The following is a 27,856-nucleotide window of genomic DNA, read 5'->3' as shown; positions in this document are numbered from 1 at the left end:
TATTGAATTGATCTACAATGTTGCGGTTAAAAAGAAGTACAAAAAAAAAAAAAAAAGAAAGAAAAAAGAAAGATAGGCAAAAATCGATCAGTATTCACACAGGTCTTATCAAATACAATGTGTTTTCACAGAAACACATTTTGGTAAGATCAATAAATAACAAGTTATTCTAGGTGGCAGTCCTTGTTGATTCACTCTGCGTAAATATCTCATCAATCATGAATTTTTTAGATATTCATGTACAAAAATTTGAAAGAATTGATTTATGTAAAATGTACGTTTGATCGATGATCAAACTTTTTCTTTATCTTCTGACCGTTGTAAATCATCTATATATTGTATGAAAATACTGTTTCGTTAATATAAATAATATTATGCAAATAGTATTATAAATGACATGATATAAATAAAATTATTTACACAATATCAATATTATTCGTATTATATCGCTTAAATACATAATATGTAAAACTACACACACGTTGTTTAAGCGCAGTAAGTGTTGATCTTCGATGAGAAACGCATTGAACGTAAGTACGTTTCCACGCGGAAGATTTTTTGGTGAGTGAAGGTCCTCGAATGCTACTTTTTCTTTTTATCGAATCGAACGTTATACGTGTGTACCGAGACGTTTCCATTCGGGCCAAACCAGTTCCGGTCGGATATTATACATCGCGTGTTCCACGTAATTGCAAAATACTGCCTGCTTTATAGAATACCAACAATAATTACGAAATTTATTATTTCACAGGAAGGACAAATTTTTTATAAGCCATTTCATTAAATTTCTTAATTTAATTTTCAAATTTCTACCGGTTTCAGAATTCGGCTAAATCCAAGTGGAAAGCCAATATTAAAGACAGAATAAAAGAAAGTCATAGCATAAACTAGAAAATGATATAATTGCGTAATTACTGCCTGATTCTGCAAAGTGTATAATGTATTTTACTTTTGTTTATTAATGCAAACACAATAAGAAATATCATCGTGATACAACGATTTTGATGAAATATTGCAGATTCATAGTGTAGATGAAAATAGTTAACACGTGTTTTTTTTTATCGGCAATTGTCTGCATTTAAAAGATGAGAAGAACGATCGGAAAATTCAGGCATTCGGGGAAGTGGTGTTCTCCGAAAGCAGCTGTGATAGACATTTTACTCGCTTGATTTACGTTATACACTTCAATTTCTTAACAAGGCTAGGAAGTATTATGACTACGTTGGAAAAAGGAAATCCTCGTGGTACAGGAAGTCTGGTTACAGTTCATTGGAGGTTAGTTACTTTTAAGTGTCTCGTTGATCAATTTCTTAAGCTATGAAGGATTAGCAAAAAGATATCGCAAGTTTGCAAGGCAGAAAAGGCGGCCAAACTGTGACATGATATTAGGTTGAAAATTGAAGGACTGTTTTAGTATATAATATGTAAGTCATGTAAAATAAGAAGATTCATTATAATTCATCATTGATAACTATTTAAATTTTTATATCAATGACTTGACTGATGCGAGCAAGTATAGAAACATCAAAGCATATTTTACATCAAGTAAAATACAACTACGCGTACTCAACTTGTGCAAAATTACAGAATTATTAAATTCTTGACCAAGTATTGTGAACATTCAAACTGTTGTAAACTTCTTGAAAAAAAAAAGGTTAAGGTTTAAAGCTTACTCTGATGTTTTTATATCGTGTAACGAGCGGGAAAGTGAAGGTACTTCTCTTTTTCGAAAATTTGAGATTTTCAAATGATTGTACAAAGCTTGTAAAACTTTCTTCGGGATTCGCTTTAAAATGCCTTTGTAAAGCTGAGTCTTCCCTTTACGACGTCCTTAAAAAACTTGATGTACGATTTCTTTTTCGCCATTTTATTGCACTTTAAATGAAAAGTTGAGCCGCCGGCATTGGAGTAATAATCCAAGGTACACCACGAGGAGATTGCACGGTCGGACTTGTTCCTTGTGTGTAGCGTATTTAATGCGTGTGTTAACCGTGTAACGTGTGTATAATGCGTATGCTTAGGCTGCGTTAGTGTGTTTGTTTAATGTGCGTATTGTGTATGTTTAATGCATGTGTAGTATAAGGAGGATTCCACGTTCGATTCTGTTAGAGTCTTCAGACTCGTCAGGTTCTTGTTAAATGCACTAAATATACACTAAACACACGTGTAGAAACACACGAGATACAAATCCGACCGTGCAAAAATGTATAAAGTATTCAAAGTAGAGTACCTATTATAATATTTAATAAATTGAAAAAATGTCGACTTGCATGTAATTTGCATTAAATATCCCTTTACTTTACTTGACCTTATTTTGCTTTAACTACTTTATATATTTTTGCGTACATTGTGTATACGTTTGTACCATTATAAATTTCTGCAAATGTAAACATCCGAAATCTCCTACGAGGAATTAGTGGGATTATAGGAACCCGAAAGAATATTTACAGTTAAGTAAATAACAGTTCGGATTGGTCAGAAAAATGTGTATGTTTAGTGCGAGTGTAATGCAGGTAAGAATCCTTGTCCTATTCTGTCAGAGTTCTCAGGTTCGTTAGGTTCTTGCTAAACATACTAATCACGCACACTACAAATGAGATACAAATCGGACCGTGCAATTTGCTCGTGATTTATTGCCGGTGACATTTTTTTCCTTCAGAGTTCAATAAAATTATTGCAAAGAACGGTATAACAAAAGAAAAAGTATCTTCACCTTTACGGTCCTAGAGAAAGATGAACGCAGTATTTCAAAAGAGGAAGTATCACGCTTTAAAATAAGCCCAGGCATATTTTTCATAAACTTATAACAGTTCAAATAGCGACAATTTTCCAGGGAAAATCTTTAGTGGCTGATTACATATATTGCACAGCCTATTACATATAATAGTCGATGCGAGTGAATACAATGAATGAACAAAAAACATGATCGTTTTAGTCAAGCCTATTTAAGTTTAAGTAACTCGAAGTAAATGACTCGACTAATAAAAATGAACGTAGGTATTTCAAAGGATACTTTAAGTGAAGTAAAATAAGATTATACTCAATGTGTAATTTCAATTTGATTGTGATATATAACCTATTATCATGTTTGATGCGATTTTAAACAATCAATTAAAAAACAAAGAAAATTCCATATTAATAGAGTGATGTCAAACCTATTTGAGTACAAATGATTTATAGCGAGTGACTTGACTAATGAATAGATTGCGGATGTTTATACAATTTCATATTTTTACGAGCATAACTAAAGAAATGAAAGATAGATATTTTAAATAGTAAACACTATAAATAAAATTTCATTAGTCACTAAAGATGCAAAAATGTGTAAAGTATCCAAAGTAGAATACCTATTATAATATTTAATAAATTTTTTACTTTGCTTTACTTTAACTATTTCATATATTTTTGCATATTGTCTACATTGTGTACGCGCTTGTACCATTGTATATTTCCACAAATGTAAATACCTGCAATTTATTAATAGGAAAATAGGAACCTGATAGAATATTTAAAGTTAAGCAAATAACAGTTCGCGTTGAATAAGAAAATAAATTGCTATGATGTTTCCTGCTCTGAATTACATTCTGAAATCAAACGAGAAATCTTCGTTCACTCTAATTGTAAATAGAAACAGTCAGTAATGATATTTTCCGGGTGATTCATCCTTTGTTTGCAGTTGTAATTTTTCAAATGGTTTCTTCTTATGTAATATTAAGTGGAATATACGCTTTAATCCGTGTGGATGAGCGAATATTAACGGATTCTATAGAACAACGATGTAACTTTTTCAATCTATTGACGTTACTAAAAGTTCAATTCAACGTAATAGATAATATTTCCCGAATAGGCAATAACTAATTACGTAGAAGTCGTTACGTTGACGTAAATTTCTTACGTTGATACAACGAACAGTTTAATACGCGATAAACCGTGGCAGGACTATTTGGAAGCTATGAGAACTGGTTTATTCTTCTTAAATTGTTAGGTCTCATGTATCTACCTTATGTACGTGTAAGTTCGTACGTAATCTTATTAGCTAATCACGTGTACAATTCGTGCACAACGGTCATGAGAGTAATTATGACTGTTGACTTCACATCTTGCATATTTTGTTTCACATGTACCATAAATACGATTTACGTGTCTATTGAAAAATAAGACTAATGATTCGAAAACGTTGTACGTGCATTGTAGAAATGATCTTGATTAGTCGATTTTCATAAATTAACAATATTTTACATGTTCGCGGAAGAAAATGTAGGGAGGAAACTATTCGTATTTTTTCAAATTTCAAGCAATTAACAAGCATAGACAATTTTAATATGAATTAAACAACGTTTAGTATGTTTTATGAAATTTGTATAAATTCACGAAAGAAATAAAGATTTCATAAAGGAAAGTGAGATCATTGTGGTTTCTTTGTAATTACAGATTCGTTCCAATAATTCAATTATTTGTCAATTAATGTGTCGTGATGTATTCTCCTTATAGCTTTATTTTTCTATTTTTATGTGATCACGTGTGTCATATATTCGTGTCATATATTTCTATAAATATCGAATAGTATATTCAAGGGACACTATACTTTATGAACTTTAAATTTATATTGATAATTGTTTAATATATATAAACATCGATAAACAAAAAAGGTTTATACATGTGTGTGAACTAAAGAAACAAATACATAAAACGCGATATTCGACTTCTTTTTTGACATTTTTCCCACGCTTTGTTGGCTATCTTTTGATTAAAGTTCATATTTTAAACGGGAGTATACTGAGAAATGTCAACCGCCCAAGCACGAGGTATTATATTCTCTAATTACCAAGATAAGAAAAGCAAATATGATGTGCATAAATTTGATAGATGAATCTTTAATTCTGTACAAAACGAAATTCGAAGATAAAATTACAATTTTTAATTATTCGTCAATTCTACTGTCGCTGATTCAGAAATTCCATATCAAAATACGGAAGAAGTATTATTTGCAAATTTACAGAAGAGTTTTTTTTTGTGAGATATTCAACATGCTAGAATTGTTTCATACACATCCACGCGAAAAGAGTTAATAATCTTGTAGCTTTGAAAATAAATGAAACCATTCATAGTACTATGTCTATTGTAAAAACAATGGTATTTAAATCACCATTCTCTTTGCTTTCCGAGACCCTAATAGACATAGTCACTCAGAAAAATCATTGTATACCTTATAGAAAGAATATCTTTATTTAGGAATATAATAATAGTTTTGTAACAGTCTTTAGTACCGATATCGTTTGCATTCGATTTGATACTTTTGGTAAAATCACTATTGAGTATTTGTATCTTTTCTAAAAATGTTAAGATCGTTTTTCAAGAGTTGGGTATTTATCTTACCAAATGACATTGGGAGACTTTTCACTGACTCAACAGAGTAATTTACATGTTAATGCGACTCTATGCCAGGCAATATAAATTGAGCAATACAATCCGATAATCTTACAGCTTTAGATACATAGCAAAATGATTAGATACATGTAGAATGTTCGTGTATAATGTACTGAGGATTTCGGCGAGATAAGATAACCGTGGAAAATAATTAGGTTTTATGAAGTATAGTTTTTGATGTAGATGAACAATAAAGAGTAATTACACAGTCATTAATCTTATGTAAGACGTTTAAATTACTATTTACTGGTATGCATATTTTATAACTGAAATTGAAAATGTTTAGAAATACCAATTAAATAGACAACCTGTCAAAATACAAAGTACTTGTATTAATATCTGTTATATAGCTACAATACTAACTGCTGAGTTAATTGATAATTATATAGGATTTCGAAATGTAAAAAGAGATAAATGTGATGAAAGTTCTAAATAAGTAATTTCAAATATAAGTTAGTTCTATTACTATGATATTTACCAGAAAGAATAAAAGATAGTCATAGGTTTATGAGGTGGCTGTAAAGGCTTATTTATATAATTTCGAAATACTTTTAAGACGAAGATCAGATCATTCGGCTTAATTTTAATGTCATCGAGAAGATAACGATTTATATTACCTCCATAAATTTTAAATGAACATAAATTTAACTCATTGCTACACCTGTATCTTATTGTCTATATGGCAAATATTTATTAACATGTTTTTATGTCAATAAGCTCCTATTTCTTTTATTTCTAGATATATTTTAATAAAATTCATTTCGAATAGAAGAAAAGAGAAATAGGAGAATTTAACTGAATTAGATTGTTAAATCTAAATTGATAAATTAGGAATATACGTGTATGATTTTCTCAGAGACCAAACTGGTCAAATCCATGTTTTGTTTCCTTGATTTCATTACCAATGTACGTATATGATTTATGTTCAATTGTCAAAAAATAAATGACTTACTTCCACAAGTTCATTTATCCCAAAGAGGTCGCACAAATCATAATAAACAAGATAAATTTTGAAAAATAATCCTCACCTTTTTCTATTTCTTAACCTTGAGGTTGATCAATGTGTGTCTTCTGAGTGGTTCATATATCAGATACATGATACGACGATCTTTCAATTTACAACTTTAATTTCTTATAAAACCGGTCGTGCAGTACAATTAATTTTGGAATTTATGAGAAGTTTCCATTTTTGGAAAAAATTCAAACATAACATGGATATACTACGCAAGACTAATTTAATTCTGTCTTACGACACTTTTGTTTATCCTATCCAACTGTGTCAAAACTATTGCTTTGCCCAGTCATGTGAAACATAATGTATATTCATAACATATGTTTGATAATCTTATTATTTTCCCTTGCCGTTTACTCCATACATGATTAATGCATAACATTCCATGTGTATATTATGTACATCGCATAGCATGTACATAAGATCTATGATTAAAATCGATATCTGTTCAATCTTTATTTTAAATTAATAACTCAGATAACTTATCAGAGTTTTTTTACTTTTGTTATCAGTTATTTGAGTTATTCGCTTGATCATCATACTGACATTAAAACTGGCATCGTTAAACATCCATTTTATAATAGTATCTATTATTAATCGGGACGAAAGAATTTTGTAAGGAAGAATGAAATTACGAAAATCTATACTTTCCATATTATGCGAACTATTTGTTTAATTATTTATCTTTTGTAAGAAACATATTTTCTGTTGTCCTACGCGTTGGAATTTCTAACCCGCCAGCAAAATAATAGTTGCGTTTTGGTTTAATAAAATTTTGTCTTGACTATCATGGAACGCATTACGATAGATTCGTACGTCTTTTAATTTTAATGTTTTTTGAATACTCAAACTTCCAAATTATTAGATCAAACTTTCAAGCTTCTAAATTTTCAAATCTTTAAGCTTTTGAATTTTTAACTTTTATCGTGCACATCGCAATAAAGCTTGTATTCTTCCATCGAATTACACAATGAATTACGAATTTGCGTCAGATATTAAGAGAAATGTAAAGAATAAGAAATATATTTGACCTGGAGTTTAAACAAAATATAGATAAAAAAATATAGATAAATTTATTAACCACGTCCCGCAGGAAAAAATTTCTGTTTCACTTTTTTTACTCGATTGCTACTCATATGCGTATTTCATACTTTTACTATCTATTAGATATACATTGCTCGAAAGCACAAAGTACGCTTATACGTACTTTTATTTCTTGCGTTACAAACAAAATCGGCGGATACACTTGAAAATAAGAAATTTTAAACCAAAAGAAATGTTTTATAGCCCAGTTCTATTAAATCTATTATCGGTGATACGCCTTGATAACTATTATCAACCTACTGATCTGATTCTTCAATATCGTAAAAGCAATAATCTTACAATTTTTAAGCCGAAGTAACCTATTTTCTCTAAGATATTATATACGGAGAAAACCAGAGGAAATGTACTTCTATTTTATAATATTTTGTTTACTATAGATCAACTACTCACAAAGTCATTATAGACGATTAAAGTAATCAGTTTGGAATGTCTGTGTTTCAACGAGTTTCTGTTTGACAATAATAGATAAGATTAAATATTTACTGGAGATAAAAAGTGGATATTGTTCAACAACTTAATGAAAAAATGAAACTGCTTGAAATTCGGACAATATCTTTACAAATAGCAAATAATTATTTAACATAGAAAGATGACTAGTATCTGTGTCATATACATGATATCGTATTCAAATTGAACATCTAGATTGTTTTCTATTACTGAAGATGTGAAAGAGTAATTAAGAGGATGTATATCATGTCATTGAACTGGTCTTCCTATCGACTTAGCAGCACACATTATAAAGCATCGCATTATAATACAACAGATGTTGACATGTAAAAAAATGTAGATAACCTTGGAATAATCTTTAAGACGACCTTGTTATGGAATTTTTCTTATTATCACCAGATGTAAGTCTTAAAATCATATAAAATTCACTTAATCGCATTTTTTTTATCTTCGGCTGATATAATTTAGATATTGGATTCGACACATCCTGTGAATACGACAGAAACTCATTTATACATTATATTGGAAGGAAATCTTGGCCAATCGATCTTCTGTTGATTGATTTGAATTATCTGAATGTGAACTTCTACTATCGGAACGAGTTGTCATAGACGAGAATCAGTGAACTCTTGTTACACTACCGTGGAACTCTATTTATTCGAATTTTATTTATTGAAACGAAATTTTGATATAAACTGAAGTTCACAGCATGTAAACCTTGACTTTTATTTGAAAACTTTATATATACATAAACACAAACATTTTTATCTTTATCTTTATGTACAACAAGACAAAAATAACTCTTTAAATTCTATAAAAGATTAAGTCATAAGGTTTAAACATAAATTGTTAGATTAAACTTAAATTATTAGTCTTAAACATTAAGCTATGTAATTCAATTAAACTCTTTTCTTTCTGTTTATTTCCAAAGAAATTTTCTGTTTTCTTTCTCTAATTATCCCTTTCATAATTTCTATCTCCAAAGAAATTTAAATTTCGAAATTTGGTGCTCTTTTTGCTTAAATGAACTCCCGCCGATTAATTCAGAGTTATTCAGTAATGGAAATCATTGAACTTGTATTGTAGCAATTGTTTTTCCTCCTGATGAATTTAGATAAATGGGCCGGCAGCGTATATGAACACCGTATATATTTGTTTGTCTATGGATTTAGATAAATAGATTTTTATTGCAGAATACATGTTGTAATAAAGTGTAAATATATGTGTCTTCTTTTAAAAGCTTCTTAATTCAAATGTAAACTCAAATGCAAACCAAACGCGCAGCGTCACCGACGTCATGCTCGCAATTCTTCCATAATGTGTAAAACAAGTAAGTAGGAGAATTATGTAGTGTAGGTTTGAACTAAGTGAGACCAATCTCCTTCGAGATACAGATAATCATCCATCACAGAAACTGACGCAAGTTATTGCTATCATCTAAACTAATAACGCACGTTTTATCCGGATCCAGTTCTTGAAACTTGAAAGAAATGCATTGTCATAGATCGAAAGGTGTTCTACATTTCCATAATATTTTTTCGTAATCGAACGTAACATGACTTGCGGCGACAGCACTACGAAGAAATACATGAACTCTGCGATGGAAATTTATTGTTAACCTGTTTTACGTCGTAAATTAATATTCCTAGGCTTTTGTATTTTATTCTGATTACAACATGCAATTTATATAGCAAAAATTTATCGATTCTAGGCACATACAAGTTACAGCACAACTTACACAATGTTAATTCTTTAACACTAGAACTACCAAACCCGTCAAAATGATTTCCTTTTTACAGATTTTATACGGGATTTGAAATACACGAAAAAATGTCTATCGATTTCTTGTGTAGAACAAGCTTTGGTATGTTTAGCGTTGCAATGAAAATTACACGTTATCGTATCATGTAAAGAATTCCACCGCAAAATAGAGTAGTAGCTTCGTCGTTCTGACGATGGTTTTAGTATACAGCTATTTCAAGCATCTGTTCGAATAAATACCACGATTTAAAAGATCGTAGATCGTTTCTAGAAGTAGAATTATTCTAAGCATCGATTACATATGGAAAAATGGACAATAAAAACGAATAAAAATAAATGGAATGAAACGACGTTGAAAGTAGATTCTAGAATTAAACTGTTTACCAGATTTCTATCGCAATGATTAATGAGTTATTTTGCGTCTTCGTTAAAAATATTGACGTTTCTACCTCCCGCGAAGGTCTCTCGTATTGATAATCCTTAACGGTGACTACGTATGTATACCACTATTTACACAATTCCGAAGAGTTTATCAATAAATTGCTCTTGGATGGAGAACATTTAATCTGACTCAATGGTTTAGTTATTTAAGAATGAATCTAATGAGAAAATTCCAAGACTGTTAAGACTACAAATGTAAGGAAAACTTGTGATATGTATTATTACACACAATATTCTTACTTTTTCTCACAATTTATTTTATACCTACGTTATACGAATTAATTTGATGATATACTTTAAATAATGTATATAAAATATTGTATATAAAAATGTATATAAAAAATATATATAATGGGTACATAGAAATAAGTCATGACTGAAATATAATTAAATATACAGTTTAAAAATCCTGGCAAACTGTAACACAGCTAGTAATAGTTTACATCGATTTTAAAGAACGTAATTTATCTAGTTACAGATACGTTCTACTATCTAATTGTAAAGAAAGAAATTGCTTGTTTTGTATTTTTCAATTGTACTAATGGAGATTCAATAAGATTACAATATATGTGCATAGAAATTATCTTGTTCACTACTAAGTTAGAAAAATATGTTTAATTGTCAAACATGATTAGATACAATTATTGTATTGCAATGGTATTCTTTTTCTTATACATATCGTGTACTGATAGCTATTCATAGTAGATTACATTTTGATAAACTAAACAATTGTTCGCTTTGATTTTATAGACCATTATAACTTGATAAATGAATCGGTTGTTTACAGAACTCTTGACTGTCGGAATATTAAGATATTTTTCAATCTGCACCGTTTGTCACATTAACGAGCAAAGATAATAACGTTAACCTACGATAATAAATTTCCTTGGTGATAAAAAAATTATAGAACACGAAAAAAACTGTCTAATGTATCTAATTGCCAGGATTTATTTCTGTACTGCTTCTTCTTTTTCCTCATCTAACAAAATATTTTAGCACATTGTTCCAACTGAAGTCAATACGTTGTGTATCCAATATATCATTCGAACTGCGATCTTTACCAAAATAACATTTTCTAATTTGTTCAGTACATATCAAACAAATTTATATAGAAAACAGCATACAAGGAAAAAATTCTTTGCACTAGTTCGCATACGAGAATTCTATTATCAATGAGAATTATTTTTTATAATTTCCTCCCTCAAACTACTACTTTGTTATACTAAAATATTCTTAAAAAAATATTGTTGATTATTTTTTTTAATCACATATTGTCAACATATTGGTCGCAATGAACAATACAAATTTTCTACAGTCACGACGAATGATTTTGAAATGTATCGGTTAAACTCGATCGTGGCGAAAGTTTTTTCTACGTTGCTTAACTTACATCACATTACATACATTATAAACGACTTTAATAATTCTGATATTTTATATGAAAAATAATAAAAGCAGGCACGCAAGGCCCAGGATGGTACAATTTTACTGACTTGAATTGCTCTTGGTATGTATGTAACTCGCCTACGTTGATTTAAAGCTTTAGAGGGGAAAAGTGGATTGATTGACCATACTGACCTTGGACGTGTTGGCAGTTAACGCTAATTTGTTCTAATAGATTAAGTTAAGCAAATTTAGCGAGTAGTAAAAGCTGTCAAGTAATTCTATTATCGCAAAATATATTTCCTCGAAATCGATTTAACAATTTGCCACTTTAAACTAATCTGTGCAGTCTGAAAATATTAAATTAATTAATCGATATATTTCACGATTTTATTCGTGTCCATAAAAATTTAGAAATTTTATGATTCTTTGAATTCCAAATATACGCAGTAACCGCGCGTAGAATATAACAATGAAATTCATAAACGTGTAATGATAATAATAATAGCCAATCAAAGAAGATTGTTTATATGATCGAATAAAATCATGAAAGTTAGCAGGTAGGAAGATTATCGATAAAGATTAAGTATAGAGATAAAGTTTGATTTAATTGCAATTTGTTGAGCAGCAATATTCATTTTGATGATATGTTACGATGGCATTTTAAGAATAAAGTAATCTGCCGAATTAACTGACTTTTGTATGCACATCTCGATTCATCATATATAATCCGTGATTCATTTCTTGACTTTATAAAAGCCTGATTGAAATTCTTCTTTCTTGATTGAGACTCTTACTTCGATTGTATAAGAACAAACTGTTTGAAATTCTTTGTCGTACTTGAAAATGTGAAGATTTTATCAATAAAGTGTCCTAAGTGAAAATTTTGTTCTCATTTATTCTACACATAATATACGTACATAAATGTCTTCACGTTTAATAATTTATACTTTATAATCATTAGGTTATTTAAAAAATTATCTTTACTTCATTTTTTTTTTTTTTTTTTTTGTTGAAATACATGTCGTTTTACGTCATTTTATCTATATCGACCTAAAATTTATAAAGTATGCTCGGAGAGGAAAAGTATGCTCGCAAATTTTCCTTCAGTTTCTCTTAAAATTTCTGCATAGTTTCATTTTCCATTCGCGAGAACAATTTTTGTTATAATCACAAGCAAAATTAAGAAATTTCTTGTAAATATTATGATATCTCGAAGACTGTTTCTTTTTTACACGTATACAGATTAAAAAATATTTTATCAACAAAACTGCTTATCGTCTTTATTGTGTTTATCAAGACAAATATTTTTTAAAAGATTTCTTCGTGTGTACATAGGCTATAACCTGACTCTTTTTGGATATCTAAAATAAATTATGACACTTAGAAAACAAACCGATCTTACAAAAACGATCCTACGATAAACAATATATTACTATTATGAAAATAGAAAGTACAGAAAAATAGAATTTTTTTAAACTTTTGATCCTACGATAAACAATATATTAATATTATGAAAATAGAAAGTACAGATAAATAGAATTTTTTTTAGCTTTTGATCTTTTTCCATAAAAATGGAATTTTCCACACGAGTGACGAAATTAAAGCAAAGCTTAATCAAGACTAAAGGAAATGATTAAATGGAACAGATTACTCGGACATTTTGATTTATTTGACTCGTCAAATAATGATCGATAACAGCAAAACGACTTAAATCCTCTTTTCCTCTTACTTTACACAGTTTGTGTGTTGACTTTCGAGCGAAATTTTCCAAAATAAGAAATTAACTATGAATAAGCTTTATTTGTATAAGAATGTAACGGTGTTTTTATCTTTCGTAACTAAACGCATGGACATGACGTCCGAGTGTTGTCAGTAGTCCGGAAACCATCGAGGTTAACGGTCATCGATAGATTCTTTCCAGCGCAAACAGCGCAGACGTTCCGTGTTTTGCAATCACTTTAATCTGTATCGCTGTTAATTGTAATTTCTCAAGTTTCCAATAAAATATACGCATAGCAAGACATTAAATAGACAAATATTATATATTATTATATTAAAAATCAGATGAAATTTTGTCGTTCGATTTCTTCTTTGCCTGTTTTGGATTTCGCGTATTTACTGAAAATTTAAAGGTAACAAAATGCGTGTATACGCGATATAAGACGTCTAAGGCAGAATTACACGTTATAATTTTTGATAGGTCAAACAAATCTCTATTTTAGTTACTATACTACTATATTATTTGTAGATATTACTATTTTCCGTTCTTCCTTTTTTCTTTCTAATATACCGCAGCGTGTTCGTAAATCGAAACTTGCGAGTGCTTTCACTCGCCGGTGCCTTAGATTCGATTAGTAAAACTACACTCCAGCGGAAATATTCGATTTATTCGCTTCTGCTCGGCAACTCGAACAAAATAAAGAAAGACAAAGAGAAAAAAATAGAACGGTGAAGTTCAGAAAAGCAAAGAACCGCGACGTTTTTTGTCTTCGGCAGAGAACATCCTATTTAGCGCGATTTACAGATGAATAAGTTTTGAATATCCAACTACGTGCACCTGTCGGTGAGAATGTACACGCGAACATACACGTATGTACTTTCTAGAGAAGCTTGTTGGTCTGCTTTCTAAATTTTTGAGCGAATCAGCAAACGAAAGAGAAGCTTCGATAACAAACGACGAAACGAAGAGAGACAACTTGGTTACAATTTCCTTGTAGCCAAAGATAAAACTCCGTACCGTCCCATTGTGCTACTGCATTTCGACCGATAAGAATCTAATCGAAAACACGGAGCGTTCTTAACGCGTGACAGACACTCTATATAAGGCTAAGTGAGAGGTTGGCGTACAAGCTTCTCGGAGCTGTATCATTCAGCATGGTTCGACAGCCGTGGTTCGATCAGTGCGGCGACAACAGGTGCGTTGATCGGTTCCCTCGGGAAAGGAAAACACGCCGCGGTGTAAATGAGAAAAGAGAAAAGTAGGGAAGGGGAGGGACAACAGAACGTACAGAGAAGAGAAGAAGAGGAGGGTCTGTAAAGTGGAGGAGGAGAGGCGAGGAGATATAAGAAAGAAGAGGGAGAAAATCATTGGCGAGGGAACGGGAACGGGAACGGGAACGGGAGCGTTCTTGGTTCAAGTCAGTCCAGCGAAGTCCGTCGAAGGTGAAAAGTCTCTCCGTCTTGCTTCCTCTTCTTCAATTCTGTTTTCGGACGAACGAGAGAGACTCTATCCACGATCACCTTGCCCGTTACTTTTAACGCGTAAATACCGCGCGTGGTCGCGTGCTAGTGCAGAGAAAGAGAGAAAGAGATACCTATATACAACACATAGCTGATCGGGAGAGGAGTGCGCGCGCGCGATCTCGTGTGTGCCTGCCTATGTGGTTAATGCGTGTCCGTGAAGTTTTCTATCGTTCTAAAGGATAGAAGAGATATTGGTGTCGATGCTGTATGAAATTCGAAGCTAACCGAGAGACCGCGGGGAGACTGACTGACTTGTCGCATCGATGAAAACTTGTCGGATTCTAAGTATGTTTCAGGATCTAACGCTTGATTAGCCCGTCGCCATCTTCTTCCTACACACACGGTTGACAGCTTGAGTGCATTTCAAAGTATCGCATTGTTCCTATCGAGTGTATACATATATATATCGGATATATACGTATATAAAGGTCGTTGTTTTGGTGCATCTATGTGTCCTTGCCGTGCGGTCTTACCCTACCCTTGCGCCGACAAACGATAGCCCAGGTCAATTCTGCCGATTTCAGCCTACTATGTTGGAATTCTCCGTACAACATGCCGAAGTCGGTACGTACAACCAACATTTCATGTCCAGCATGCTGCACGGCCTACGTGGATCGCATGTGGTAAAGAAAGTGCTTTCTCGTTTGCCCATCTTTTGTGTAACTCGTGGCTGACCTTTCAGGTGCCCAACGCACGATCCACTCCGTGCAATAGAACGAGACGTTCGTTTCTGTTTCTACTTCTGTACGGCTATAACTACGTCATTCATTACGTTGTTTTTCTTTTGTCTCGTATATGACGATTATGTACATTATGGATTTTGTCAAATTTCTTTCGATACTTTTGCTTCTTTCGTCCTTCGAAATATTTATATTCTCCTGTACGCGTTATGTTCGTTGGAACGCGCAAGTTTCGCATAAAAAGTCGCAGCGAATACTCGCGGACAACGATAAAAACGACACTTTTCTCCTTTCACACATCGTTGATACATAATCAGCCGGATTAAATGACTTTGTTATGCTCCTCCTCTTCGAACGTTCCCCCATTACGAGTTAAATTATAATCGGCAAAACTAGTTATCCCGCTTAATAGACGAGTGAACAGAGAAAATATAGGTTGAACATGGGGATCGCTATATTGAACGCTGCAATAAAGTCATCGTTGTACGTGCGTAATAAAGTATCAACGCGATCATTCAATTGAAAACTGTTGTCATTCGAGGTTCAAGAACAGGCCTACGGACAGTCTCCTGCAAGAATATACCTGACGGCACGTTCGTTTTTTTATGCTCGTACAATGGTTTGCCAAAATACATTAACGCTTACCATGTACAACCTTTATACATACATCGTATGTTTTATATAAAACGGTTTGAAATTTCGTTGTCGTTGTAACGTGACACGGTTATTATGATCGTGTTGATAAAATCCGAAGGCATCTACGAATGTACATAGAGGTTACAAGATATTTATTGTAAACATATAATTAGTAAGAGATTAGTATACAGTGTGAATAATCATATTAAATTAATAATGAATGTTAAGGATTGTCCCGTTTGATTGTAAGACTTATTAACATAATAAATAACTAACTGTTTAAATATTTTAATTTAAATATGTTAATTTTATTTAATCAATTAAATATCTTGTAGCTTCTATGTCGACTTTCAGATTTGTTTCAAACTTTACCAATAGAATCGCGATAGTCGTGTCTCATTATACTAGACCGCGTATATTTTATACAAACTCATATTTTTATGAATAAAATAAACTAGGTAGAGAATTATTTTACTTACTAAATATCATAATAGGTATTTTGCTTTGGATACTCTATATATTTTTGCATATTGTGTGTATAATACTTATGTATGTTTGAACTTTAAAATTTTCCATAAATACATAAAATTCCGCAGTCTACTTATCGGCGCTTATTAGTGTCGATTTAATTTCAAAATGTTTCGTATAACATACATAAAATACATCTACAAAAGGTTCCTGCAGACGTTGGAATACTTTCGCAAGGTATTGTACGTTTCATGATTATCGTTTCATTTATATCGTAATGTTAAACCGCATGATTCGTACGAACGAGATACAAAAATATTCTCTGCCGATATTTGCCCTCTCCTTTCATATGACAAGCGAGGCTGCATGCACGTTTGAAAAATTTATTACGAGAAGCGATAAAATGATCTTACAGTACCGACGTGCTTCGTGAATTTTACGTTTCGCGTCTCCTTCTTTCTTAATCTCCGACGTAAATGGTACAAATAAAGGTATTACGTTTTTAGATAACAGCCACGCTTCTTTTTTCGCCTCGTCGAAAAGTAAGAAGCCACAGGTAGCTAGAAGAATCGGAGTTTGCTCGAAAACACGAGATACATACTGCAGTGTAGCAATCTTTCATTGAGATTATGTGACGTAAAATTGATGATGCGTTCGCTCATTTTCATGCACGGTACGCTACTCGCTCAAGTATCACAATTGCTTGCCAAGTATCCAAGGTTATACTTCTCGTTAAAGGCCAATTACAATATTTTTTATTAATTTTTTCTAATTCTCTGATTTGAGATTCTCTGCCTTTTCTGTTCGGAATTTGAATAAAAATCAATTTAAGATAAAGATTTATTGGGCGGATAGAGTATTTATAGTTGCATTACAAGCGCGTGAACTTGATATTCGCGTTTATGGCTTAAATCGTAATTTTATTACGAATACATTATCCAACTCTCAATTGAAGAATTTAATCGTCTTCCTCGATCACAGTAACAGTATCAATGTAACATTCAATAAGTGTTCCGCTTAAAAAATTTCGTATAATTAATTCGTGTAAATAAATGTAGGTAAATCGGTCGTTCGATCAACTTAGTTAATCCTATCCCTTCGTTAAATTATTCATTGTGCAAAGTAAACGATTATATTAACATTCTATTAATATTCTAATTATATAATATTATATACATATATAAATATATATTATATTATACGATTAGAATGGCAAATAAATATTGTATATACTCGTATTATAATTTATTTACTTGAGTATAGTTATATCGAATAAAAAAATTCAGGAATTGATCAGAGATAGCTAAACTTGGACGTTGAACCATAAAAAAGTATTTATACATTCCAAATGTTATGTTATGTTCCTTCAACTTTACGTAATTAATATCACTCATGATTTTTATGATTGTTTGCCAAACAGAGATTAATTAATATTTATAATCTATCTATTTGGTGCTAAGTACGATTTAACGGATGTCGTTATTGGATAATAATGCAAAAGAAAACGTAGCGTTAACGTCACGAAAGACACTGTTTAGTGTGAACAAAATATTTTGATTGCTAGTCGATCGGAGCGTTTACGATGATTCGTGTGAGTCGGCTAGTTGTTTTGGAATTTGTTGATATAATATAAAGGTTGAAGTAACACGCAGTAATCGTCGTAACGTAAACATAGTAACCTATAATTATAATTGTCCTTGAGTAATAATCTTTGAATTCCGGTTGTGCCACGTGGTTCTCATTGGTTTTCGTTTCATTCCGTGATTTCAAATTAAACAATTCAATGATGTAAATAACGTCAAAAATCTGGATAATTGATAAGGCATTATAGTATATCTATAATATTAATTTGTCGCTTTGTTTTGACTTTGTTAAATGCACGGGGATGTTAAGAACTTTTCATTGTTAGTTGCTATTGATTTGCATATTCAATGAACTTGTCTTTAAAAGTGATGGTAACAATTATCTGCTGTTACTACAATGTATGATAATTTAATTGGTTATCATATTACGTATACATAATGTAGCAATATACTGCATAGTAACAATGCAAATTGTAGAAAAAAATCATTTTCATTATCAAATCACTGAAGAATAGTGTTAATTAATAATGTTCTACTGCAAACTTTCTGTATCAAATTGATTTCCTCAGAAATTTGTTTTTTGTGTCACTTTTCTAATATCCCTTTATTACAAAAAAAAAGATGCGACTCGAAAAATGGTTTCTTTAAAGTCTTTTGAAATTATACAGAGAAAAGATAAAAAATGATATTTGATACTATTTTATGAATATTATTCTCTTTCTGACAGAAACTTTTAATTATTCCTTGAATGCATAACTTTTCTAGATATGACAAAACATTTTCAAATTGTCAATGTACGTAATAGAAAGTAGTATGACAAAAATAATTCTAAAAACCTATCTGGTTACTTTGTATATTTTTATTTAAAGAAAGAGTGTGTTCTATGTTGTATTACGTAGATTAATAAAATAATCTGTTTTTGCGTTCAAAAATAATTCTTTATATCTTTTAAAAAGATCTAATGGTTTTGAATTGTACATCCTTTCAATGCTACGGTACGATATAATCTATTTTATTAGTAGGAAAAGATTCGTGCAGCTGGTATAATAGAGTAATAAAATGAGCGATATTAAGACACCAATTGCCGACCTTGCGTAGCTATAGATTTATTTTCCGGTACTGTTAACTTCCTGAAAGTGAGCTTGTTATGAAGTTTATTCTCGTTGAATGAGAATTAGCGTAACTTCTTAGTGTGCGGTCGACGTTCTTGTATCTTTTTTCCGGTCTGTTGTACTAGCAGGATTTTAATGTTGCACGTTCACGTGTCATTGATCGCGTTGAAGGCTTTTTTGGCGGAAAAAAGAAATTGATCACGCTTCATTCCGTGCAATGCAAATTAATCGTTTATCCTCGTTCAAGCGCGTACAACTTTTAAGTGGCAATAGGAAGATTTGTTTTGTATATGAACCGTGACAGGTTGAGAATCACATTGACGAGTTGAAGTTAATAGTGGGAAATTTCTTTGAAATCTTCCGAAAACGCGGATGCTATTTCCAATATTATTAGGGAAATTTTACAGGTTACAAATTACAAATTAACAATACAATAAATAAAACGAATCAATAAATTCTCCTATACAGCTGGAATGAATATGATAATAAAATTGTTAATATAACATAGGCAACAAATCAAATTGTGTAATAAATTAATTAATAAAACTACTTTAAAGTAAATTCTATAAATCACAAAACATCCGATTATCCTACATGATATATAATATTTAAAATCTAAATATTTTACCATTTGTTGCTTGTCATTCTACTGATACTACTAGTTATATAATAAATTGTTGTGTAAGACTATCCAAGTAAATTGTAGTTTTGTTGATTTACGTCAATCCTTTGTTTTTTTCCATTAACTTGTAGAATAGCTATAGCGATAGCCATACATGATCTACATTCGTGTTAGAGTTTCTAAAGTCAATTGAAATCAAATCATATATCGTTCATTCGAAATAGGTTGAAGACAAGGCTTTTGAGACATTCTTATCATTAAAATGAAAAAAAAAGTACTAAATTCGCTGATTTTGATTAAATCGGAGCCTCAAGCTTTTACGAAATAACGCAATAGTATGATTTAAGAACTTAAAAGATTTAGAATTACGCAGCAAATGAAGTACGTATTATTGAGCTTTAATCTGCATTTGTGTTTATTCGTGTTTACTAGGAAGTTTCAGCGGAGAAACCAGTTGTATTTCATATTTCTGTCAGAATTTTTTCTGGACTAAACTGATTACATCTTCTCTGAGATCTGCCATACTAATGTTGCAATCAGATTATGACGAACAGTCAATCAACAACGAAACAATGACGAATAATAAGTTTTCTATTATCTGCCTATGATAATTATTTAGAAGTCATACGATAAGCAACGTTTAGAAAATATCTGACTGCATATATTCTAACTGCTAACAGAAAATATCGTCTAAGTGGTCGTATCAGAAATAAGATGAGATATGTTGTTTGAGATAGGTGTGGGTCTTTGGTGTGCGTCTTGTACGTAATGAGCGTTCCAAGTAAAGTACGAAAATGAGTAAAAGTTAGAAATATGTAAGGCAAGTCTTTTCTCCGAGCCGTAAAGTTGAAAAACAAGTAAAATATACTAACAGAAAATATTAATTTTAATAATATATTATTCGATGATTTTTAAATTGAGATTCTATTTGGAAAATTGTTCAGGCTCAACAATTCAAAATAGTTTAATCTTTTTTTCCCACTATTTCTATATTTGATAAATTGCTTATCTTTGTTATTTCGATAGTTCTTTTAAAATTTACTTACGTCGAAAACGTATATTGTACCAGTATTATTGCTTTTTGTAATGTCACTTAGCTGTTGCTTACCGGTGTGTATATACGTGTGCGTATAGATAAGCAGCATACTTTCTACTGTACAATTAATCAGTATTATGTGTAAAAATATACACTGCCGTTCACAAGTCACTGGTCGCTTGAATACAAGGTAAATCGACTACTTGCTTTGAGTAAAATTAATGTATTACACACACTCTTAACATTGCGTAATTTCAACATTTGACATAAATGCTAACTTCGTTTCATAATGTAGATTATCTCATGATATAAAATTATGCATATTTTAATCCAACCGAGCGACTTACGGGTAAACGGTAATATATGAATGCAGAAAGTCGTATCAACGTTCAAACGATAATTTTTTCTAAAGTAAACAAGTATCCGATGATTTATGGACGGGACTGTATATGAAATTTAGCGTCAGTTCGATATTTGCGGATATTTGCGACAGAAATATGTTTTTGAGCCATTCAGAAGCCAAGTCGATTAACTCTATTTTCTAAAAATTTTATCAAAGAATACACACATACCAAAGACTGATATTTAATTCTCAAAAAATCGAACGATTAACCTCGATAAAATTGACTTACAATAAACTCGATCAGTCTGACTTTTACGTAACTTATATGCATTAGAACTTTTCTTACGGATGAATGTATATACATGAATTATGTATTAAAAGAGCATATCGCAAACTTTATTTTTAAAGATTTAGCCAAGTATATGCGTGATTAATACGAGGGCCTAAAAATATATGAATTTCTTTAACAATACAAATTTCCATTATTTTTTATCATTGACCATGGAATGTTTTTTCGAGCTTTCAAGTTTCAATTTCTACATACATAGATAAGCAAGGAATGCACCTTGTTATCAATGTTAGCGTACTTTTCTTTTTTTTTTTACGAATGATAGCGTACCTATTCCGCGAATAACTAACAATTTCAAAGAGAACATTTATCCGTGTAGCATGGAAGGCCGCGATCACTTTCTAGGGCGCGTATGTTTATAACGCGGTGTGCATTAATAATTGCGTTTGAGAAACGTTAAATAAAGACGAGAGTGCAGAACGATCTTGTTTGTCTTGGTTTCAGCTCTTTCCACGGCCACCGAGGATGTGGGAGATGGAATTCAAGGGCACGATAATGACACCGGTGAGTAAAGTTTGACGAGCGAGTTCAATTTATTCTATTATAAATTTCATTTATATTACACAAAAAATATACTTGGTATCTACTAGGATGGATATTGCACTTCCATCCTGCTATATCATTCAAGTTACTACTTCGAATCAAGGTCGATTTACCTCTAGCCGACACGTTATTCTGTGTAATATATGGAATTAGGAAGTTCCATACTCCCACTTTACAATCACCTTAAACAGTGATTTTTATTCTCCTAAATACGATTGTATATACCTGTCTCTTTGGAATTTATAGCTTTTGTTTGAAAATTCTATAAAGAAACACACGTACACATATATTATATACACAGAACATATAATATACACTTTAAAAATTATCGACTGCATTAAATTCCTAACATTTGTTTGCAAATTCTATAAAAAGTATACATATGTGTATTTATATACAGAGAAAACTGCATACGTGTAATGTATGCCTTAGAAATTTTGAATTCGTTTAAAGTTCAGTTGTATCTTCGTTAAATTATTTTTAAACCATCTCGACTAAAGCTCGATATCTTGAAGAATCGACGATTGAAAAAAATTGTAATAGTAGTATAAGATATAATTAAGCTTGTTATATAAAATCCGGTAATATCTGGTTTTCTCACGGAATTAACCGACATCTGTATCAAAGAAGAATCTGTATCAAGAAATTGATTTCATTTCATTTTGAATTACGGATAAACAAATTGAATATACAATTTAAAAGATGAATTCAAGGACAGCGTTTACGTTGAATTTAGATCAACCATTTAGTAAATTTTGAAACGTTTCCAACTATCTAAGAATTTTATAATTTAGTTCGAGGAAACCAATTATCCTGCCTTCCTTTCAATTTAAATCGAACGTCGGTAAATTCATATTTTACGACGTATTTACAGCTATCGATTCTTGAGAATTTTATAATTTAAAAATAATTAAACGACGACGTTTATCATTAACAAACTGTTGCGTTTCGGCATAGATGCATACCTGATTTTATTTTCTATACAATAGAACACGCTTTATCAAAATTTTCGTAATTTTATTGCGTTGCTCCACTGATAGACTGCAGTTGCCTTATTTCCATTGATTATACCTAGATACAATGTGCACCTGTCGGATATAATCTAGACCTAGCTTGTACTGTAATGTGTATCTCGGCTATGCTTAGTCATACCTATCCTAGAACCGACTAATTTGTCACTTCGGAAGAAACCTAGCCTGACATGATCATGAATGACCTCACACGTGTTGCAAGTCATTATAATTGTTCGCGGTACGACTTATACATACTTGCATATACATATACAATGTCATGAAGCCACTAAATTATGGATATGTATGCAGTTTAGTTATAGTCGAGAGAAAATTAAACGATCTGCAAGACCACTCTTTATCAGGATTCCATAACTCTATGATTTAATTAAACCTGATTCTTATATAATACAATTACGAATACATGTACAGCAATCGTGCAACGCGACGAATATTCTGATAAAGAAAAAATTCGAATGTGTAAATTGAATAGAAATTAAAGATACTATTCTTTTAGATTCGTAGGAAAAGGTAAAAGATAGGAAAGATGCGTTTTTGTCACGAGCCTTCCGATTTCTTAGAAATGAATAAAAAACCGTAATCCATATATTTATCATAATTCTATAACTAATTAAGGTAACGTTCCTGTTCTAAGAAACGCTCAACAGGTTAATAATTTGTCCGCATTTACGTAGGAAAAGCCATTTCCCTATTCTAAAAAACATCGAGAAGGTCAAAAGTTTTCCGAAATTTCGAAAGCTTGTAAAACGTCCATAATAACACCGAAGAAAAATATCAGTATAGAACATGATTGCGAAAGATTTTTAGACTACAATCGAATATTAGTTTAAACGTGTCAAGGAATCTATTTATCGTCTGAAATTCACAGATACGCTTGTTGATCGATCGTTCAATCGTCAATCGATATTTCTCGTGCTGTTTGATCCACCTTCTCTTACGCTATGCCAAAGAATTCGATACAGAAATCTTATCGGTAACATCCAATTTATTAGTCGTACTTTGCTTTGAAATCATGGACTTTAGACGTTGATATACCTTTTATATTTGAAAGAAAGGTTAATCGATAATGAGAAAATTCTTCTTTATCTTGCTCCCCTCTAGACTGATAAATTTATGATACGTCGGAAGAGATTGCGAGTTGTTTTCACGTCACCTTTGCCCATATGTCTGTTAGGCATTTCTTACACGAGATTCGAGTCGTTTTCATCGGGAATTCGTGAAGGGCTATAGGCTTTTAAGCGGTTACACTTGCCATACACATTCGGTCCAGGGTCGACTAGTCCAGTTCCACGAGTGAACGGCGATTAATACACGTTTGTGTATTTATTCTCTAGAGTTTTCGATTGATGCATTCGATTGGCTAAACTCGAGATCGCGAGATCGCCATTTATACCACGGTCGTTACGGTTCGGAGTAATTAACCGTAACGAAATAAAATTTCCTTGTCTCTTATGTAGCGATATACGAAAATTTCAGACCATTTACTATAGTTATCTTACAACGACGATTGATCATATTTTTATGAAATATCTTTTACATAGCTACGTATAGAAACAATTTTTATATTGTCGCTACATCCTGGTAACTTATAGTTCTTCTCGATTTATAATATTTTGATAAGTAAAATCTTAGATTAAATGTCGTACGATACACGAGAAAAAAGGAAATCGAGAATGTAAATAAATTGTTTGGAAGGGTAAAAACAGATTGGCAGGTCGTACGAAATATATTCACTGGAAAGTTATTTGACAAGATCGTCGAAAGAAATTTTGTTATCAGAAGGACTAGAAATTGTCACGCATGCAAATACAATAATTATAATAATATCTAAAAAATATTAGTTATTTTAAATTAGTCGATATTTCTTTATAAAGTTGTTAACGATAATCCTTGAATTATTATTTGGTCGTGTGTAATTGATATAACACGTTACGTATTTAGTATCTTTATATTTATTCAAAAAGACGAAACATTTCCATTTGTTAAGTGGCCTAACATTTTTTCACGGTACTGTATTTAGATGCATACATATGTATATCTGTGTACATGTGCGTGGTAAATACATTTATTACGTTATCATAGTCTCTACACGATAAACAATCGAGTGACATTATGTCTGATATTGAAACAAACACTTGTTTGTGTATATGAGTAAGTACGTAGCCTCTGTAGAAATGAAAATAAATCTGCTTTCATGTACTATCCGATTTCTGTATGTCTATTCAAAGTGACTGACGTTACAAAGATAATTTAGCTCCAGTGTGAATATACAGATGCTGGGAACATGGTATGTACTTTTTCAAATTACATTTTTCTAATTTATTAATTCATAAAACTGGCAAGCTATTAAGAGACTGCAAAGACTATTAAAAAGAAGAAGTCATTAGTGATTTCGTAGTTCCTATCTAAAATACAACTATACCCGATAATAACCAATAATAACCAGTGCTGAAACGACATATTTTGCTTATGATTTTATAACATGTATATATATATATATAATATGATTATAATATGATTTTATAATAATTATTATTTAATTTATTTTTCTTTAATGGGGAGCACTAAAACGCGATAAAATAAAGTAGTGTAACAATAAATGGCAAAATATTCAAATAGAAGATCTTAATGTTTTACTGTTCGATAATGCATTGTTAGGATAACTCTAACAATTTGTTTTAGTTTGTTTGTCTATACGAGTCACTTCTTTGATAACTCAAGGCTCACAAGACCTTGAAACAGTCCTTATTATGGAAAAAGACTCGTCCCTTTAGTAATACATGCGATACCGCTAGTTTAGCGTATTACATGAGTAATTTCTTTAACGTTTGACTCGGACGATTTTCTAAATTGTTGCAATATACTGTTACGTTGTGTACACGAATATAGTAGCAAAGAAGTAAAAGGTATTTTAAATGATACAATTCCTTGAAAGTTTGCTTACAATTAATACGCAGAAAGTAGATATTAGTCACGAATAATTCAAATAATATTGATATAGATATATATGTATGTAATATTACTATACATAATATATGCACGTAATGTATATAGATATGCAATCTATGATTGATAACATTATAATACTAAAATATCGTAAAATATTCTGATAAAGTTTGCATAAAGGTATTGCGAATAATGAGAATCATAGCTTCTGCCAAGCAATATGATTAAAATGAATTACGAGTTTTTGCTTCGCTGCTGTTATTTCTTGGTACTGTCCATTGATAAGTGTTTGATCGGCAACGGGAAAAGTCTTATGACGTGATACTGTTTTCGTAGGTACATTCCTCGCTGTGTTTCATCCAAGTTGAATCATTGGACGACAGAATGTAAACGTCACAAATGATTATTTTTAATATGTTACTTATTCTTTTTCTTACGTGTACTTTGATACTTTGGGTATTTCGTACATTTTTTTTGTAATTATCCAGGAGACGTAAGGAAACGCGAGGAAGAACAGGAAACTCGAAATAATATATCGATATTTTTGATTCGAACGAGACAAAGGTATAAATCGTAGAAGGATATTAAAAAACAAAAAATAAAATAAAATAAAAATACCTGATAAAAGAGAAAACAAAATATGTCTAGTAGACATCAAAGTGGTAAAATAATAAGACGCAAGTCATTAGTAATTAGTATGGAAAACCCGAGGAATAGTACGAATAATCGTGTCTGTTATTAGAATAAAAAATTACTCGAACCAGATTAAAATACTCGGAAGATGGACACGTGTTCGTGCAAAGTTATAAAAAAATAGCAATAGGTAATTAGCAACAAACATTACGGTAGAAAAAGATTGTAATGTGGTGAAAACCCGCCTTAGTAAGAATATAAATAAAATGAGAAATCGTATCAATGTTACACAGACGTTAATACGTTTTAATGGTTTATTTTCGCGCTTACATATTTGAACAAAATATTCCATAGATCACTTGATACGTGCAAAAGTACAAGATCAAGGAGAATCTCCTTCTCTTTAAGATATAAGATAAAATGGAAGCGTTTTTATCCTATCTAAAAATGAATATCTATCCAGTGAATAAATTTTTACCTTTCATATAGAAGAAAACACGGATGGAAAATTATACTGCTTCCATGTCTCTAATTGAAAGTACAAAATTCAAAGATAGCCTGCACGTAAAGTAGAAAACAATATCCGTATATACTGATGCTCGATAATTTCTATTAACAACTTTCGCAAATAGCGCGTGTGTGCTCAAAGTATTTGAATGTTGATAAGTGGAATATCTGAAAATGCAAGGTATTTCAAGGGTGTTGTTTCGAACAATAATGGAACTGTGATCGAAACGAACACTTTTATAAAATAACTCGACGATATGTATATAATAAATTGCGAAATGGAAATCTATATTAATATGTATCGCTGGATATATATTGCGTTAATATCGAAGTTTAATACGGACGACATAAGAACAAATTATCACGTATCTTTTCGTTCCTCTTACCATTTAACGTTTCTGTTTCAATATCTGTTGTCGAACGTTTTTTGGGATATTTATTTTTAATTCGTACAGGTAACCGGAAAAATTGCTTATTTTACAGCTTCTTTCGAGTAGTTTTGCTACCGAAAACAACGTGACATACGTTTTACTGACAATAAGAGAC

General features: G+C 31.3%; 1 protein-coding gene across 6 annotated transcripts in view; it reads left to right on the top strand.

Moving 5' to 3' along the window:
* Positions 1 to 27,856, top strand: part of LOC139987585 (uncharacterized) — a 66,319-nt gene that overhangs the window by 5,075 nt on the left and 33,388 nt on the right. For 2 of the 6 annotated variants that reach the window (XM_072003991.1, XM_072003992.1), the window contains exon 2: positions 22,095 to 22,154. In XM_072003991.1, coding sequence (XP_071860092.1) covers positions 22,095 to 22,154 — 60 coding nt within the window. Of the gene's footprint in view, positions 1 to 14,511; positions 15,386 to 22,094; positions 22,155 to 27,856 lie in introns of those variants that run through there. The other 4 variants (XM_072003994.1, XM_072003993.1, XM_072003997.1 and 1 more) reach the window with 4 other exon arrangements.

This window comes from Bombus fervidus, chromosome 5 (genome assembly GCF_041682495.2).
Source record: "Bombus fervidus isolate BK054 chromosome 5, iyBomFerv1, whole genome shotgun sequence".
Taxonomy (NCBI): Eukaryota; Metazoa; Arthropoda; class Insecta; order Hymenoptera; family Apidae; genus Bombus; species Bombus fervidus.
Note: the sequence above shows the minus strand (reverse complement) of the source record. Positions and strands in the feature narration are given on the sequence as shown.